At 35.9% G+C, this 18,521-nt stretch overlaps 1 protein-coding gene across 3 annotated transcripts; it reads right to left on the bottom strand.

Moving 5' to 3' along the window:
* Positions 1-331: 331 nt before the first annotated feature.
* Positions 332-18,434, bottom strand: LOC135135416 (uncharacterized). Of its 3 annotated transcripts, none has more exons than XM_064064460.1 (9): positions 18,285-18,434; positions 18,025-18,100; positions 16,317-16,419; positions 15,235-15,340; positions 14,890-15,182; positions 14,664-14,835; positions 2,047-14,606; positions 1,773-1,994; positions 332-619 (listed from the first exon to the last, which is right to left on the bottom strand). In XM_064064460.1, exons 2-9 carry the CDS (start codon positions 18,092-18,094, stop codon positions 613-615), a joined length of 13,533 nt encoding a protein of 4,510 aa, XP_063920530.1. In that variant the 5' UTR covers positions 18,095-18,100; positions 18,285-18,434; the 3' UTR covers positions 332-612. The 3 variants fall into 3 exon arrangements, with proteins under 3 accessions (XP_063920530.1, XP_063920529.1, XP_063920531.1); XM_064064459.1 differs by having other exon boundaries at positions 1,777-1,994; XM_064064461.1 differs by lacking the exons at positions 16,317-16,419; positions 18,025-18,100; positions 18,285-18,434 and adding an exon at positions 15,436-15,509 and having other exon boundaries at positions 1,777-1,994.
* Positions 18,435-18,521: the final 87 nt, after the last annotated feature.

The following is an 18,521-nucleotide window of genomic DNA, read 5'->3' as shown; positions in this document are numbered from 1 at the left end:
ATTTCCCATTTTAGTGGGGCCACGTAACCTTAGAAAATTTGGAAGACTATAAAGTATTCACTGCTTATCCCAATTGATGTCCTCAAAAATTTACCTTTTTTGACGTTTTGCAATTTTCTTCGATATGTTTCATATAGCAAACACAATATTTACAAAAAAGTACTACAATCTCATTATGTTCACAGGTTTAATCTTCGATATGTAGGTATATGCACCATCTGCACGAAGTAACGAATATAAGAGATTTCCATACGGCAAACAAGATGATCCTACTAACTAAAAGGTGAACTAGAATTACTTTTCTTCTTTTATTTAACAAAACAAAGACCAATAATTTTTAATTTCACTCTTTATTTTCAACAGGTTCAGTTAAATAACATTTACTTAATCGTATTTGCACTAAAATTGTAAGGTACAAATAAATATAAATTAGACTCATAATAAAACTACATGAAATAACAATGTAAAAAAATTAAACTATAGGTACAATGAAATATATGTAGGTATATGTATAAAGAAATATTTCCTCAATATATTCAAAATTACGTAATGAAAGGCTAAAACCACAGTAAAAATTGTTTTCTTTATTTTCGTGATGATGCATCTTGCCGTTTACTCCCTGAAAAGAAAAAAAAGGTATAGTTTCTATAAAAAAACATCCGCTAAAATTCATCCAACTATTAAAATGTTTCCGTAACATCGAGGTTTTAAAAACAAACGTAAAAATTGTGTCATTTTCAAGCTTAAGATATCATCTATCATCACATATTGTTTTAACGACAATAATGTAACAATGTTTAATTAGTAATTAGTATTTCCGTTATAACCGAAAAAGATATGAATGCAATCAAAGACATAAGTGTGTATTCTTCAGTTTTGCCAAATTTATTTTTATAAAAATACGATTCTTAAGAAAACATGTTTTTAATAATTTTTCTATACCTATCAATACCCTTAAGTTTGTTCGAGACATTCCGGACAGCTGTATACCGTAAAATTATACACCTAAGCGGAACGCAGAACTGACGGCGCTCTTAATCGTATGAAACTTACAGCAGTCAATTTTTGCATTCGCTCAAGTGTTATTTACTGTCAGATTAAATATAGTTCTATCGTGTTTATGACGTGATAAATGTAAGAATCGATCAATTTTCACAACCAGCCAACATTAATATCTGATGAAATATGTAGCTTGCCAGGTTCGCAAAAACACGAACCGAATTAAAACATATTTTATGGTTTGCGGGTCGAAGGTTGTTAAATCACGTCGAACAACATATTAATTCAAGTGGTTAAAAATTATTATTGCAGAAACAGATGTCAGTTTTCTTTTATTAAATTAATGACGTAAAATTTGAATTATATAGTCAATTAGTTGCTACTTCATGATTCCTAAATCCGTGTTAGTAAGGTTAGTAAGATATTAAAAGTCCCATGTTCTACCTCTAAAATAAACTGTAAAATTTGATGTCACACTGAGATGACGTCATCAGTTTTTTCAAAGGATAAAACAGGAAAATTTAAATAATGTTATTTAAAATAATTGCACACATCTCTACAATTTTGTAAATAATGCAAGCGCAGATTTAATAACCCTAATGATTTATAAAACAAGAAAAGCCTCCTTTCTTTATAATGTATAGGATAATTTCTAATTACGATTAATTTTTCAATATGTGCAAAAATCTGAAAAGCTTCCACAAGCAAATTAAAATTCCACCAAGCCTACTAAGCTCTTAATGCTTTGATTTTCATATAAAAAGAATACTTACTTACCCGGAGGCATAAATAAGCCTGACGGTGTATCAAATAACCCACTACCACTAAACTTATCAATCCAAGAAAATTCATCGTCATCGCGTCGCAGTTCCGATCTACTTGAATTAGGGAAAGGATTATGCTCAGTACTCATTCTTCTATCTCGCGTTTTGTAATCACGTGTGGTACAAGGATCACTCTTCGAGCTATACGAATTTGGGTAGCTTCGCACGTGTCTAAAACAACTACAATAAATACTCCATTCAGTAAAAACATCCTATTTGGTACCTTTTTGGTGATGTATCAACTACTGCAATGTGCCTTTTGTCTGGATATCTTCTATCTAACTGGGGATTGCTACCACTACTTGTATGGTATCCAGGCTTCTTCTGGTATCTGACGTCTTTATACCGTGCGGATTCGTGCACAAGTGAGGTAGACTGCGGTTGAGAAGTTCGCTCTTTTCTACTGGGATCTGCGACTGTAGAGTACCCTCTGTTCTTCAATTGTTCCACAGAGGAATTAGGTTGAATTTCCTTTTTGGTGGTTTGCTCTGTCATTCTCTGAGCAAAAACTTTATTTACAGGACCTTCCCGCAACAACTTATCAAATATATCGTCACTCGTTGGTTTTTCACCAGAAGCAGTCAAAACTGTTTTTTTGGGATGTGCTTTCACATCATCCTCTGCTTTTCTCGGGCGTTTATCATCTCGTTTGATTTCATCGTTCGGTGGTAACTTCCGTTTTCTGTTAACCTCCACGCTCTCCACCTTTTTTGCATTTTTATCTGGCGCTTTTACATCTGCAACCGGGCTTTTGTGCAACGATTCCGTTGGAACATTTAAAATGTTCTCCATGATGTAATCTTTTCCCATTTTATCGAAACGAGCATGTTTAGTAGTGCCAGTCTCTACTTTGGAAGACGTTTCTGGTTTTTTCTCTTGACTTTCGGTTTTATGCGTAGAGGGTGAAGGTTTACTAAAGGGTAAAACAACTTCGCTGGCAATATCATGATCATGTTCGTTTATATATTCCAAAGACGAAAGAGACTCATTGTTCACTTGCTCTTTTACTTCTGCAGTTTTAATCAAGTCTGTTTTAACTCTTATTCTGCTTTCTATTCCAGGTTCGGATGGAGTCTGTGATTTGCTTGTATTGGTTTCGAACGACAAAACCTCATTCTTTTTAGACAAAACCTCATTCTTTTTAGAATGAGGTTTTGTCAACGTACGTTGGTGCTGTAAAATAGATTTCTGCTTTGGTGGATACACCGGTGTTCTGTTGTGTCTTCGGACGGTGTAGTTTTCCATATCATCTTTAACTTTAGTATTCTCGGTTTTATTCGCGCCCTTTTTTAACGATTCTAGGAATGTAGCAAATTTACTAGGTCTGAACGTTGGTTGAGTTTTAACAGGTGTTTCTCGGTCTGGTTTAACCACAGGTTTAACTTTTTCTTCAGTTTTGCATGTGTCATTCATATATTCTTTCTTTAATTGATCGACTGATGTTATAGAATATTGCTCTACAGGTTCCACTACAACTTTTTGATTTTCACCTGGTAGAAAAGTGGAGTAATGACTACAAACAGGTACCAGAATATTTGGTTCGTCACTGCTAGTGTCAACAGGTGGATCTTCCAAAGTTTGTTTTGGAAGAACACTAGATTCCATTATGGCCATATTGTCAAGATCTGGTATAGTCGAAAAGGTACTGTTCTGTGACGTTACCTCACCACCCCCCAAAAATAGCAACTTGTTAACAGCGTAATCAATACCAAGACCAACAGTACAATCTGTTGGGCTAATATGTTCTATTGTATTATCTACAGAAATCACCTTCTGCTGGCCACTTTGCGAAATATCCACCAACATATTCAAACGTTTTATACTATTCTGTATATCTTCCGGCTTTGGTATAGGTTCATCGATTATAGGATCGCAAACAAAATCAGGTTTTTCTTTCTTGCAGGGTAAAAACAAAGCTAACTCTTCCAAAGTACCATTTTCCTCAATAAAATTATTCTCGTTAAAGGAAAGATCGTCCAAGTGACTCTCATTCAGTTGAAACTCTTCTGGAGAGTTACTTAAAGATAATCCAGTTGTAAGGATATTCTTATCTTCGTTGTTACCACCCAGCAACGGATCTCCTAATGTATAATTATGATCTGCAGTTGATTCTTTATCCACAAAGCAACTAATTTCTGTAACTCGGGTCACAAAGTTTGGACCAAACGAATTCGGTTTAGTTGCTTGCTGAATATCAATTTCCGACGTATCCGGAATAAAATTAACCGTGGACGATCCCAAAGTCTGAACTAAATTCATTGAATTGCTTATTTCTGCAATAGATGTAGATGGTGAAATAAAGTCCAACGACTGATTACTAGCTAAAGGTAGTTTGGTCGGCGAAATATCATCCAACTCAATAGGTGTATGAAAGATATCAGTACTGTTTAAATTTTCTCGGTTAACTGTCTCTGCATCTTCGTTAAAAGAAAACAAACAAGTTTTCTGTTGTACACTGTTGGCTGAAGCAGTATGTAAAGCTGACGCTGCTACTACCCCACACGACATGGAAACTGCTGTAGTCGTAATACAATCTGTTGACACCGATGACGATACACTAGATATGAGACATAAATGGGCTTCTGGTCTGGGTAGATGTTTGACAGTTGAGTTTATTGGCGTTGTTAAAGCCCGTACGTCAATGCTCTGTGACGAGCTGAAGACAGGATTGACGAGTACAGGCTCAGCAACAGGTAATGGGACCTCATTTTGTAAAAGAAGCTTGACAGGGGATGGACACTGAGGCTTCTCTTTATGCTGTAGTTGTGATAAATCGATTTCTTCTGTTTTATTGGCGCAAATTTGCACTTCACTGGAAATTATTTCTTCAGTGGAAGTGACGCCAGGCAAATCTTTGTCAAGTGCTGGTACTTCAGCAAGAGGTTCATTAACACCCTGCACTTCCAAAGAGTTTGTATCCACAGGTGGTACAACAGCTGGGATAACTTTAGGTATGTCTGCAACAGGTTCGTCAACACTTTGAACTGAATCTTTTTCTTTGGTGTGTAGAAGAGGAGGCAAATCCTTGGTAAGTATTTCTTCAGGAGTTTTGGGAACACTTGAAGTATCGTCTTTGTCTTCTTTTCTTTCTGTTAGTGGAACTGTGCTTGTTTTGCCATCTTCCAATTGCATGGCAACTGAATTAGTTTTAATCCCACTAGCAAAACTTTCATACGAAATATCTGTTGTTGAAATATCTAAAGAATTTTTCAGAGGCTCAGACGGTGCTTTATCTTCTACTATCTTTGGAGACGAAGCTTTTCTAATTTCTTCAATATGGATTTTTGATTCTTCCACAATGTTAACGCCTGAAGCAGGTGCAACTTCCACTACAGTTTTATGTGTGGTAAGTTCTGTCGACTTTTCTTCAATAACAATAGCCACTTCAGACTTTACTACCAAAATTTCATCTTTTTTCGCAATTTTCGCTTCTGATGCACCATCGGGGCTTTTTTCTTGAACCACAAAATTGCCGTTTTCTTCATATAGTTTATACTTTCTTTTTTTTGGAATCTCAACTATCGCAATTCTTGTTGGACCTTTGTCGATGGGTATAGTAGAAGTAACTTCAATTTCACCACCTTTCGCTTGTTCCTGTTTGCTGTCGTCCACAATGGAAGCCTCATTCTCATGATTTAAAACGTTGGTAGCATTGGGATCAGTTATTTCTTGCTTGCTTTTGCCGTCATCTACGACTAGACGATCATTTTGATTAGTCGATTTTTTTTCACTCTCTTCATTCTTCTGCTTATGTTCGTCTGCCACAATTTTCTCGTTTTCCTTTACTTTGCGCTTACTCTCAGATTCCTTGGTATCCCCAGAACACGATTTCTTGTCTTCCTTGTGCCTTTCTCGAGAACCTTTGTCCCGTTTGTCGGTCCGTGAACTAATTTTCTCTTTAGAATGGCTGCGACGTGATTTATCAGAATTTTTAGGATGGTCATCCTTTTTCTGGGGATCGTGCTTCTCATCAGGTGTTGGTGAACTAATTTTCTCTTTAGAATGGCTGCCACCCGATTTATCGGAATTTTTAGAATGGTCATCTTTTTTCTGAAAATCGAACTTCTCATCCTGTACCGGTGAACTAATTTTTTCTTTAGAATGACTCCGATGTGATTTATCGGAAATTTTAGAATGTTCATCTTTTTTCTGGACTTCGGGCTTCTCATCAGGCGTCGGTGAACTGATTTTTTCTTTAGAGTGACTGCGACGCGATTTATCGGAATTTTTAGAATGTTCATCTTTGTTCTGGACATCGGGCTTCTCATCAGGCATCGGTGAACTGATTTTTTCTTTAGAATAGCTGCGACCCGATTTATCGGAATTTTTAGAATGGTCATCTTTTTTCTGGAAATCGAACTTCTCATCCTGTACCGGTGAACTAATTTTTTCTTTAGAATGACTCCGACGCGATTTATCGGAATTTTTTGAATGTTCATCTTTTTTCTGGACTTCGGGCTTCTCATCAGGCGTCGGTGAACTGATTTTTTCTTTAGAGTGACTGCGACCCGATTTATCGGAACTTTTAGAATGTTCATCTTTTTTCTGGACATCGGGCTTCTCATCAGGCATCGGTGAACTGATTTTTTCTTTACAGTGACTGCGACCCGATTTATCGGAATTTTTAGAATGGTCATCTTTTTTCTGGAAATCGAACTTCTCATCCTGTACCGGTGAACTAATTTTTTCTTTAGAATGACTCCGACGCGATTTATCGGAATTTTTAGAATGTTCATCTTTTTTCTGGACATCGGGCTTCTCATCAGGCATCGGCGAACTGATTTTTTCTGTAGAGTGACTGCGACGTGATTTATTGGAATTTTTAGAATGGTCATCTTTTTTCTGGGAATCATGCTTGTCATCGTGCACTGGTTTAGTCTGTGTTTCTTGAGCCTTTTCCTTCGATTTTGTGCGATCGGCGTCTCGGTGTTTATCTTTTTCGTTCACTTTTTGGGCGCCATCACCAGTTATGACCGAATTTTGCGACTTACTCTTTTCGGTCTTATCTTCTACTTTTACACCATTATCAACTTTTTTCGAGTTACGTTCTTGCGATTTAGATTGCGTTTTAGGTTTGTTTTTGCTCGACTTATGTTCGACTTTGTGGATGGTTTCACTCGTATTCGTCGTTTCTTTACCGACTTCACCCGTGTTTGTTTTCAACCTATCATTCGTTTCATTTGTTTTTACTTTACTCTTATTTTCAGAGCGACTCAACTCTGATTTACTCTTTGGTTCGTCGTTTTTAGGTTTACTTTTTTCTTTTTCGTCGTTCTTTCTTTTCTCTTTATTATCGAGTGGTTTGGATTTTGGCGGTGATTTACTGCTTCTTTTCTTATGGTGATCTTTCTTGTCTTCACTGTGACCTGATCTCTCCTTTGAGTCAGAACTTCGATGTTTTGAAGAAGTTCTTTCGGATGAACCGTGTTTTGATTTTCCATCTGAAGTTTTGGATTTTGATGGCGACCTGCTGCGTCTTTTCTTGTGTCCATTAGGATCCTCCTGGTTTTTATCTTTATCAAGTGATTTCGATTTGCTGCGTCGCTTTCTGTCAGTTTCGCTGTCGCTATGATGCTTACTCCTTTTGTCCAAAGATCGTGGTTTTGATGACGATCTACTGCGACTTGATTTATGGGAAGATCTTTGTTTGTCTGTTCCAGAGTCTGATTTTTTATCAAACATTCGGGATTTAGAACGAGATCTGCTTCGTTTTCTCTTCGTGTCGTTTCTACTTATTTCTAAAGACTTTTGCTTCGGCTCTTCAGAAGTTGACTTCTTTTGCGATTTTTTTTCAACATCACTTTTATCTTTAGACGTTTGTATTTCATCCGTTTTTTGTTGATTACTCTCTGGTAAAGAATTCGTTTTTTCCATATCCTGAGAAGGCAAAACTAGTTCAGACTTCTTCGATCTCTCCAGCGCCTCACTTTTAAAAATCTTTTCTTTCGATGTTAAATCTTGTATTTCATTCGACTGAGACAAACTACTTTCCTCAGAAGTTTTTTCAACCACATCTAGATTGCCGATGACCGTTGGTATCTGTATTGAGAACTCTTGCTTCGCCTTTTCCGATTCCTGGATTTTTTCTTTCATTTTCTTGATAGTGTTTTCTAATGATCGCCCCTTTACTCCATCCAATGTCTTCGACTTGGGCGGACTTCTGTCTATATTTTTTTTCGGAGTTAAACTTTTCGCTGGCACAGTAGATTTTTTGTTTGGCCGAGTATCTTTTGTTACTTGTGTTACTTCTTGATCTTTAACAGAAGGCTCAGATTCTGTGGTAACTGTGATTTCCACAATACCGATTGATGGCATCAACTTATCCTCGTCAGCTTTAAGCGGAACGCTTACATTTTCGACCGATGAAACACTATGGACTACTGGGTGATCATCGGCGTCTGCATTTTCAATCAATGAAACACTAGGGACCACTGGATGATCATTGACTTCCACATTTTCAACCGTTGAAACACTAGGAATTATTGGATGATCATTGGCGGCTGCATTTTCAACCGATGAAACACTAGCGGCTACTGGATGGTCATTGACGCCCGCATCTTCAATCGATGAAACACTAGCGACTACTGGATGGTCATTGACGCCCGCATCTTCAACCGATGAAACACTAGCGACTACTGGATGGTCATTGACGCCCGCATCTTCAACCGATGAAACACTAGCGACTACTCGATGGTCATTGACGCCCGCATCTTCAACCGATGAAACACTAGCGACTACTGGATGGTCATTGACGGCCGCATTTTCAATCGATGAAACACTAGAGACTACTGGATGGTCATTGACACCCGCATCTTCAATCGATGGAACACTAAGAACTTCTGGATGGTCATTGACGCCTACAGCTTCAACCGAGGAAACACTAGCTTTCATTTTAATACCAATCGAATGGTTCTCATTTTGTGGCTCATTAGGTATTTTTTCCACGCTCTCTATTTCGACAGTGTCCACCGAAACTTTGTTTACTGCCGAATCTAACTTGCCTGATATATTTTTCTTTTCGTCAAGTATTAAAGTATCATTTGCAACTGGCAATTCCACCTGACTTAATAAATGTTCTTTTGAGGAAATACTTGATGTAAGAACCGACACATCATTGCTAACTGTTAATTCAATCTCGTTTGATGAACTTTCCTTTTCAGCATGACCTGACTTAAGAACAGAGATGTCATCACCGCCTAACAATTCAGTTTTATTGGGTGAATTTTCCTGATCATCTACAGGCTTGGGTGCGATGTCTGAGTGAACACAAGAAGTAACGTCAGTAACCAATAATTCCGCTTTATTTATGACATTTTGCTCTTCATTTGTTTCTTTTGAAGGCGGAATAATTGGCTGAACTGTAGGCGCGTCGTCACCTGGTAAGTTGTCTTTTTCAAGCGGAAGTTCTAACGAAATGCTTGGTACAACAATTGGAGCGTTAACCTCAATTGCTATTTCTGTCTTGCTTAGCGAACTTTCCTTTTCGTCAACATGATTGGATAAACTATTTTTTTCTTGAGGTTCTAGAATGGTAGTTACTTGCTTATTGACGACAGAAATAGTACTAGTAGCAACTTCAACACTGTCATTAGATTCACGTGATTCGTCAAATCCAGAAGAATCAGTAGAGTGGTTGTGACAAGATTCTGAAGAAGTAGACAATGCATTGAAGTCTACACTTGAAGACCGACTTCTGTCAAAACGAGCAAACTTTTGAACCTCTGTACTCTTCGAACGTAATCTGGTGCGCATTCCATACTCTTCCTGGGGTTCTACTTTTTTTAATTCCAAGGTTTGTAAAACTATTGGCACGTTCGGTTGTAATTTGTCTTCATATGCCTTCACGGCAGCTTTAGTTTTGAAAATTTTTTCGCTAGTATCATCATTTATTGCTGAACATGTAACAGGTTTGTCAATAGTGAAGTCCTGTGGTGTTACTTCAATGTGAGTTTCTTTTTTACGTTTCTTCGTTTTAGTATTTGTAATTTCGCTAGCTTTTTTGTCGTCGAGTTTGCGAGACTGAGGTGCAGCGACTTCTACTGGAATATTATTATTTTGACTGACCTTTTTAACTTTAAAAGCGTTCGACTTGCCATTCTTTTCCTCCGATTGAATGAGCGGTTTCTGGCATGGCTGTTCCTTTTCGACAGTACATACCGTAACGACACCATCTTGCAACTCTATTTCACTGCGGTAACTATGTAAAGAGACTTTTACTTCGCTGTTACATGGTGCCTTGTTCAAAATATTTTCAATACTATGGTCTGTTGTTTTCACCAGTTTCGTCTCGTCCGAACTTTGTTTGGATAACGAATTTTCCAAAATCGGGTCTTCTGCTGCATTTTTTGAATCCTGGTCAACTTTCAGGTTCGACTCTTCATGTGTTTGAGGTGACACTTTATTTGGTTCCTCAACGTCTACTTCCACTTTTGGAACACTTTCAGTATTGTCCTTTTTATTATTATCAACGAAATCCTCCATCTGTTTCAAAATGTGAAAACTATCAGTGGTGCAATTTTCATCGTTTTCGGGTATGCTAATACAAACAGTAGTTTTATCTTCAGTGGTGATAAATTCCAATAAGTCATATATCGTATCTTCGTCGAATATCGACTTTACTGCTTTCTCAGAGTGCTTCTGACTCTCTCCCAAATCAATAAACAAAGTACTTTCGCAACTATCGTTACTGTCTTCGCTTGTAGTATTAGCTTCGATTAGACGTTTTTGAGCATAAACGTTGTTTGTCCGCGGAGGTAAAATCGAATTCTCTAGTGAAATAAAATCGTGGGGTTTATACTTAGAGTCGTCGTTTCGATTGGTCCTTGACTGCTTCAGTACTTCCTTCAAAACATTTACCTCGATTTTCGATTTAATACCCATGTTTCGGGTTATCCGTTTATTTTCCGTTTCTTCGTTGGGTTGTTTTGGAAGATTTCTTCGTTGAGGTCCTTTCACAGCGCGCGGTAAAGTTTCTCTAGCAAGAGTTTTCTTCTTACTTTCGAATTTGACTTTCGATTTTCTTCGTCTGGGTGTAGTTTGCAAGGAATTTAATTTTGTATGACTCTCTGCCTCACTTGCTGTGTCAACAACTTCTTTTTCACTATCAGTTTTTACTGCTAGTGTTTCTTGATCAGCGGCGATGTTCGCCAGTAATTCTAAGTCACCTCCTACTTTTTTCTCAACGTTATATTCATTATACTCAACTTCGGTTAGAGTGGGGGGGAGACTATACAACGATAAGTGAGGGTTTTTATCTTCTACCTTTTGCGAAAGAGGTGTTTCCGTAGTCTGGGTAGGGAGCATAGTTGATTGGTTATTGGATGTTTGTAGGTTAATTAGACCTTGATGCTGTTGGTCTACATTGTAGATCGGTACGTGTTGATAATGGTTGTCTTCGTGTGGTGGTTGATTAATATACGTCATGTTATCAGAAGGTTGTGGTGGATATTGAGCATTCACAGAATAATCTATAGCTTCGTATGTCACTTCTTGTATACACTCGTTTTCTTGAACTACATTTGACTGTAAATTTTCTTGTAGTTCACCAGACTCTTGAACGCAGTTTAGATTTTCACTAACAGTAGACTTCTTAATTTTGTCTACATCGTCAATATTTTCAGCAACAGGGGACTCTTTGATCTCGTCTACAGTGTCAACAGTTTCAGGGATAGAAGAGTCCTCTATTTCTTCAATAGTCTCAACGTTTTCTTTGATTTGTTCTACAGTACTTTCAGTTACTGAAGATTGCTTTACTTCTTCTACAGTCTCAATATTTTCAGAGGCAGAGGATTCTTTTGTTTCTTTAACAGTGCTATCGACACTTGTTTCAACTGGTTCTACTTGATTTTCGTATGTTTTCTCTATGACACAGTAACCTAGGTCTGGATTTAGAGCTTCTTCTTGAATATTGCAATCAGTACTAGCTAAAAGAGTGCCCTCAGGTTCAGATAATTTTGGTACTTCTTGAATTGATTCAGTATTATTTTCTACTACAGGCTCGTATATGAGTGCTTCTGAAGTGCAATTATTTTCTTCAAGGTACGTTACTGCTTCATTCTCAACAGGTTTAGAAAACTCAAGCGTACTGAATTCAACAATATGATCACTTTCCATTTCAACTACCGATTCTGATACTGCATAAGTAATTTCACTATGAATGGTTTCTGGAGATTTACATATTTCCTCGGAATTTGTTTTTTCAATGAAGTGTATTTGATTTTGATTAGAGTTACTAATTCTTGACTCCTCTGTCTCGTTCTCACTTACAACTGTACAGTTTACATTTAATTCTTCTTTTTCGATAATTTCCATCTGTACTTGATCTGTGACAGAAATTTCTGATTCGTTAGATTCACCAACAGGAAAGACATTTTCTCTGTCATCATCTATGGTTACCTGTTCTTGAATATTTTCAATTTCTAATCTGTCCTCTTGGGATTCTTGTAGAACCGTAATTTCTGAAGCATGAGTAATTTCATTCTCGCATATCTTGGGAGCTTCAAATATTTCAAGAGATTCTTTCATTTCAGAAATTGGTGGTGGGTCAACTTCTACAGCAACAGAAGATTCAGATGCAACTGAAGTCTCACAATTGACAATTTCTAATGGTTCATGCATCTCAAATTCTCGAAATTCTATTATTTCGGTTGTTTCATTAAATACATGCTCAATGGTAGATGTAGATTCGCACTCTATTCTTTTATCCAATTCTACATCACTAACCACTAAATGGTCACTGATCGTAGGCTCTACCGTTACATTAGTTTCTATTGTGTCTGCCTCCCTTTCTTCGATTTGCATAGTTGGGGCTGCAGCGATCAAGATTTGGTTTTCGTCCATGCTTGTAGGTTTCTCTAAATAACTTAGATCTTCTTTATTACTATTCTCTATTTCTTCTGCTACGACTTCAGAAAATACTATTTCACTGTTAACGGCAATTGTTAATTGTGCCTCGTCAGTTATATGTTCTTCTGTAGCAGAAGACTGAGAAGCATTATCTTCTTCTATTCTACTATTGACTAAAGAACATTCTGATGCATTAATAATTTCAGCCAAATGGTATTCTTGAACTTCTTCATTTGCTTCTTGAACGGAGGTTTCGTTGCCACTTTCAACATTTCCTTCATTTGAAACTTCGTTCTCGTAGACAGTTTTACCCAGCGTTACGGATTCTGTTCCAATTGGTTCTACCAATTGTTCCTGTTCTACTTCATGATGATAGAAGTCTGATTCTTCTGTAACTCGGTCTTTACTAAGCGTTTCTTCTTCTTCTCTTTCTACAGATGACACAGGCTTTACCCCCACGTCTTCATTCGTTTCATGTTCCAAGTGAACATCATCTCTAGAGGTATCTCTATTGACTGATTCCTCTGTTTCCTCATTACAAGTTGATGAACGAACCAGCAGTTCATCTTCAGAGTCGGAAACAACAACAGCTGACGCATCCGCGTCTCTAGGGGAATCTTTATTTCCTTTCCCAAGTTTACTCACTTCATTTGAACTGGAGTTTCTCGCACTTTTTCCCGAGCTCCAAAAATTTTGATCGTCATTATCAGAACTCGGAATGGAAAAATTCGGAGAACGATTTTCTTCATTTTCTTCTTGTTTGATTTCATTAGATTGTAGGAGATTATACGAAGAAGCTCCGACTACATGTGAATTCATTCCATTGTAATCATCATCTTCGTCGTCATCGAGAATTTCTATTGTTATTATGCCACCGTTTACACTTTCCGTCGGTTGCGACTTATTGTTGAACGAATTGTTTTGAAAACGGTCTGCACTGAGTGTGAAAATATCAGAGGCAGCATTTACGTCACAAAATTCATCACCGGCACTTGAAAAAGTAGGCACTTCAGACTTTATATTACATACAATGTCCTTGGAAAATGTTTGCACGTCGGAAGAATCTTCGTCTATCTCGATTATTTCACAATCTTCTGCTCGCGAAATTACGGGATTCTCGTCTCTATGCGTATTAGTGGCAGTAGGGTCAAAGCGATCGTGCGAAGGTGATGTTTGAGTTGGTACAAATTCTTGAGTACTGGGTGCAACAACTTCATCCTGTTTTCGTTGGGCATTTCCAACCATAATAGAGGACCCAACTTTTTCTACATTGTGCGTTTCTCTGGAAAGATTGTCATCATTGTCAATACTCTTTTCATTGCTTCTAGCTTGGCTCCCATTAAGTTGTGCAAAATCTTTTTCAATATCACTTTTTGAAAAACGACTTTGTTTGGTCGACTCTTTCGACGTCACACCGTCACCCAGATGAAAAAAATTTTCATCGTTATTACTACTTTGCTTTGTAAAAAAACTTGATGGCACGTTGGGTTTATTGAGTTGATTATTAATATGTGGGTGTTGTAAAAAATATGCGTCACTCGATGTCACTAGAGGGTTATTTTTGCTTCGTGTGTTGGCTTCACCGTCGGCATGCAATAGTGTTACAGAGTTTTCTCGTAAACTGTTTGCTTGATTTTGAAACGTTTTGTCTGACATCCCAAACAACCTATTTTCTGTTGAGCGATGATCAATAGAATACTCTGAGTTTCTAAGGTTTTTCTCACTCTCTCTAAGCCTTTGGCTATTATAGTACGAAGTGTCTTTTTGCATTTTTTGCATGAAAAATGAAGAAGACAATGTACTCTCTTTCGGTCCAAACGTAAACAAGTTGTCGAAGTTGTTGGTCGTCCGCATGACGTTAACCTTTTCTTCTAAATGTGAAAAAAGACCTTGTGGACTCGGCGCAGAGTTTCCGAGAGATTCACTGAACATTGGCATCTGTAAAAATACAAACACGTTTTAGTTAAAGACGGCAGTAAATTCAACGTTTCTTACCAAGTCATCGTCATCTTCTTCATCCACGTCTGACTCATAATCACTGGTGGCCAAATTTTGCCTAATTGAACATACAAGCGGATTTCTTAAAAATGTGTCTTCTTGAAAAGCAATATTTTTTCCTTTCAGCTTATTAACATCTTCAAGCACACTCAACTTGTGTAAAAGTTTCCTATATCAAACGAAATTGTTAGCGTATTTGTGCATTTAGTGCATTGATACTTACGTAATCGTGCTGGCTACGAGTTTATTTTCAGATACAAAGTCGGCACGTACGTTTACAAAAAGTTTAAGAAGGGCTTTATCACATGCTTGAATGGTTCTTTTTAACGAGATTTCGGTATTTTGAAGGGCATCGTGCAATATAACTCGCAGTAACCGTAACACTCTTTGGGTAACCTGATTTTCAAGCTCCTTATCAACGTCGCTATATGTATCATATAAAAGACCACACTCTAATTCTATATACTGCATTAATACAACGTCGAATTGCTCTGATCTTGGATATTTAAATTTCACCTAGTACGAAGATACGACATTATACTGATTCATTTAAACGTTATGTACGTACCTTGGCAATTTGTAAATTATACTCATGTAAGCATAGTATTTTTCTCCTAACTTCTTCAATAAACTGTACCGTTCTTCTTTCATATTTCGGTCTAGTATTGATGTATCTGTAAATCATTCCAAATACATATTAATAACGTAAAATTTTAGTAAACAAAAAAACATATGATTACTTATTAGTTACATTTGCTGTAATAATTACCTCCGTAAAAAACGGCCGACGTTGCACGAGGAAGTTGACCATTTTTTTTTAATATTACATCAAAAACGTATTTAAATATTACATTTGATTAAAGACAAACAAAAAGAAAAATTAAAACTCAATCATTAATTTTAATCTTTCGAGCTAAATTTTACAATTTAGCTACCGAAAAATTCAAATTTAAACAAACGACGAGCGAAAATCTTCTTTCTTCACTCTTGTTAGTTGTAAATTTCGTCGTAACTGCATTCATTCTGGTAATTTAATTAAATTTAAAAACTTTAAACAAATGACAGCAGAATATCTTGTTTCTTCAATCTTCTTCCTGCGGGCTTCGATTTAATTCTCTTCGTTCTTCAGTGATCTTGATTTAACTTATAGCAATCCAGAAAGTGACTTTTAAGTAGGAATAATGTAGCATAAAATTACGTGTAATAACAAATAAATAAATAAAAAGTGAAGTTTAAATTGAATAGTTAATTTCAGGCTTGGAGCAAAGTTTGAAAACATTAAAAATTAATTAGTCCATTGCAAATAATTAAATTTACTTTAAACAATTGAAGACAGAAAATCTTGTTTCTTCGACATTCTTCACTTTTCATAGATGGAGGCTTCCAATCAATTATCTTCATTCTTCGATTATCCCGATTTATTTATGACAAAACGCATAAAAAAATATTTAAAAAAAACGAGCAATTAAATTACTGAATGTAAGAAAATCGAAAAATCTTCAAGTGATCTCTTTTCGTTTTTTTTTTTATTTAAATTATAAAGAAAAACTTTCTTCTAAATCATTTCTAACTGCGAACAACTTTCTTCCCAAAAATTCTTCAAAAATTTTCGGGTTTTTCAATTTAAAATTATAACTTATTAAAAACTACCTTTTAAGAGCTGTCGCCAATTGTCGTGACATGCGCGGATGATAGCCATCGTAATGTGCTTTGATTAACTGTCTTGAAATTGAAGAAATGCCACAGATACGACCTGCAATAAATGGGAAATGGATAAAACGTGGTAATAGACGTGCATACAAACACATTAATTTAATGTAAATTTCAATGACCTCTGCGTCAGTTTATTTAAAGTGTGAGTTTGCTAAAATATGACTGACTATGCTTATGTTAATTTCATTGAAACGCGTATTATTACACATATACCTACATATTTTAACAGCCAATTATTTTGATTTATGTATTAATACACATTTTTGATTGTATATTTTGTGCTTATTTAATTTATAAAAACCACCAAAAAGCATACAGTAAACTATTTATCGTAAAACCAACCTATGAATAAGAGTTTATTATTTATTTAAGTTATTAAAACAAAACATTCACAAGTAACAAGCCTCTGCCAAGACTGTTACGCAACTACTAAAAAATGTAAATACATATTTCAGTGAATATTTAAATACTACGTACATAAAAGCAAAATTTATGTATCTACTATGTACATATATAAAAATACACTTTCATGAAAACGATGTTTTATTCCGTTATTTCTGACGAAGTATCCTTATAAGGTGTGATCATAAAGTAGCGATGATTAGTGGCGGCACTCGCAATTTGGTTTACAACTCGGCCCCCTCGTCAGATCATCTTTTAAAATTTTCAACAGATGGTGCTGAATTTTTTTTTAAATTATTTAAAATAAGTCATACATGAATAAATCCAAGTGATTTGCAAATTTTTCAATTCCTATGGCCGTGCAAATGTTTTTAAGGCATCTTTTAGTGACGAAAAATTGTAAATACCATCTCACTGTTGACAATGTGTCCATAAATGATTCTGGAAACAAGGGTGGCTCTGGAATTGTTAATTATTTTACAGACAGACCCATTTTTTGAGATTTCAAAGTCGCCCTTGATATCACAATCATTTATATTTTAGACACGCATAGTTGAAAAAATCGTATAATAGTAAGGCTTCAAATTTATTTTTAAAATAATAATGTTGGCAGTGCCGTTGTTTGACACTTTATTTGAGGGTTATTTGATCATAAATGACGCACTGATAAGGCACGCGTTGGTGTTGCCAACATATTCTTTTTAACATTAAATTTCAAAGGTTGCTAGAACACTTTTTTCCCGATTATATGGTAGAAACATTTTTTGCTTAATAACGTACGAACATTGGCTGTTTAAAAACATTATTTGTAATTGAAAAATTAATTTTGTGCTCATCAAATAAATCAGGCTTAAAATTAAGTTAAATACAAAGAATACGTTAAAAAACGAGCAGTGAACACAAAAATTATAGTGAGGACACCTTACCACGTTTTGAGCTTCTAAAGGTAAGAATTTTACTTGTATTTAGTTACGACATGTTTTTCATTGGAGACGTCACTAATTACACTGCTTAAAAATGGGTTTTTGATTCTCACAAGTTATATCTGTGATGATTAAACAATTGTTACATTGTTGTTTATGATAAGAGATCTCAATTTTTTAGTTCCAACAATTATCACAGCACCCTTGTTGTATGATTAATATTAGCTTCGGGGGTCACATTTTCACTCATATACACTTAGGAACATAGTATTTGTAGCTGTAATGTATTAAATCTAAAATAAAGTTCTACATATCTATACCTTTTCCACTTTGTTGGGGAAGAAAGTCTTTGAAGCCCTGCTGTTTTTGTGTGTTGAAATATGCAGACATGGTTCGCTAAAAATGAACAAAGAGCCATATATCAATTACAGGTAATAAAATGTGATTAATATTTTAATAAATCAATTTTCAAAAAGCCCAGGGAAATTCCAGGGTCAGCTAACCAAATAACGTGATCTACTACGAGTAGCAGTGGTTGCATGACTTTCGTTAAATGTGGCAATGTTACTGCAATACTTACAAATTGTATATTGATTTATAAATAAAGTATAACATTAAATAATCATTGTTATAACACAAAATTCACAATAAATGTTGCCTCTAGCTTATCCAGAGTTGATGTTTTTGTTGTAAATGAGCAGAGGGGGCGACGGCGGGTATGACAGTAAGTGATTATTATTACACAGTACCAACCGCCAACAGAGAAATATCACTACAAAAATAACTGAAATTTTAAATTTTCGCGCTAAATTAAATA

Source organism: Zophobas morio, unplaced genomic scaffold (assembly GCF_036711695.1).
Source record: "Zophobas morio isolate AGI-343-1 ecotype UQ-CSIRO unplaced genomic scaffold, CSIRO_AGI_Zmor_V1 ptg000024l, whole genome shotgun sequence".
NCBI lineage: Eukaryota > Metazoa > Arthropoda > Insecta > Coleoptera > Tenebrionidae > Zophobas > Zophobas morio.
The sequence above is the reverse complement of the archived record's forward strand: the minus strand, read 5'-3'. Positions and strand labels throughout refer to the sequence as shown.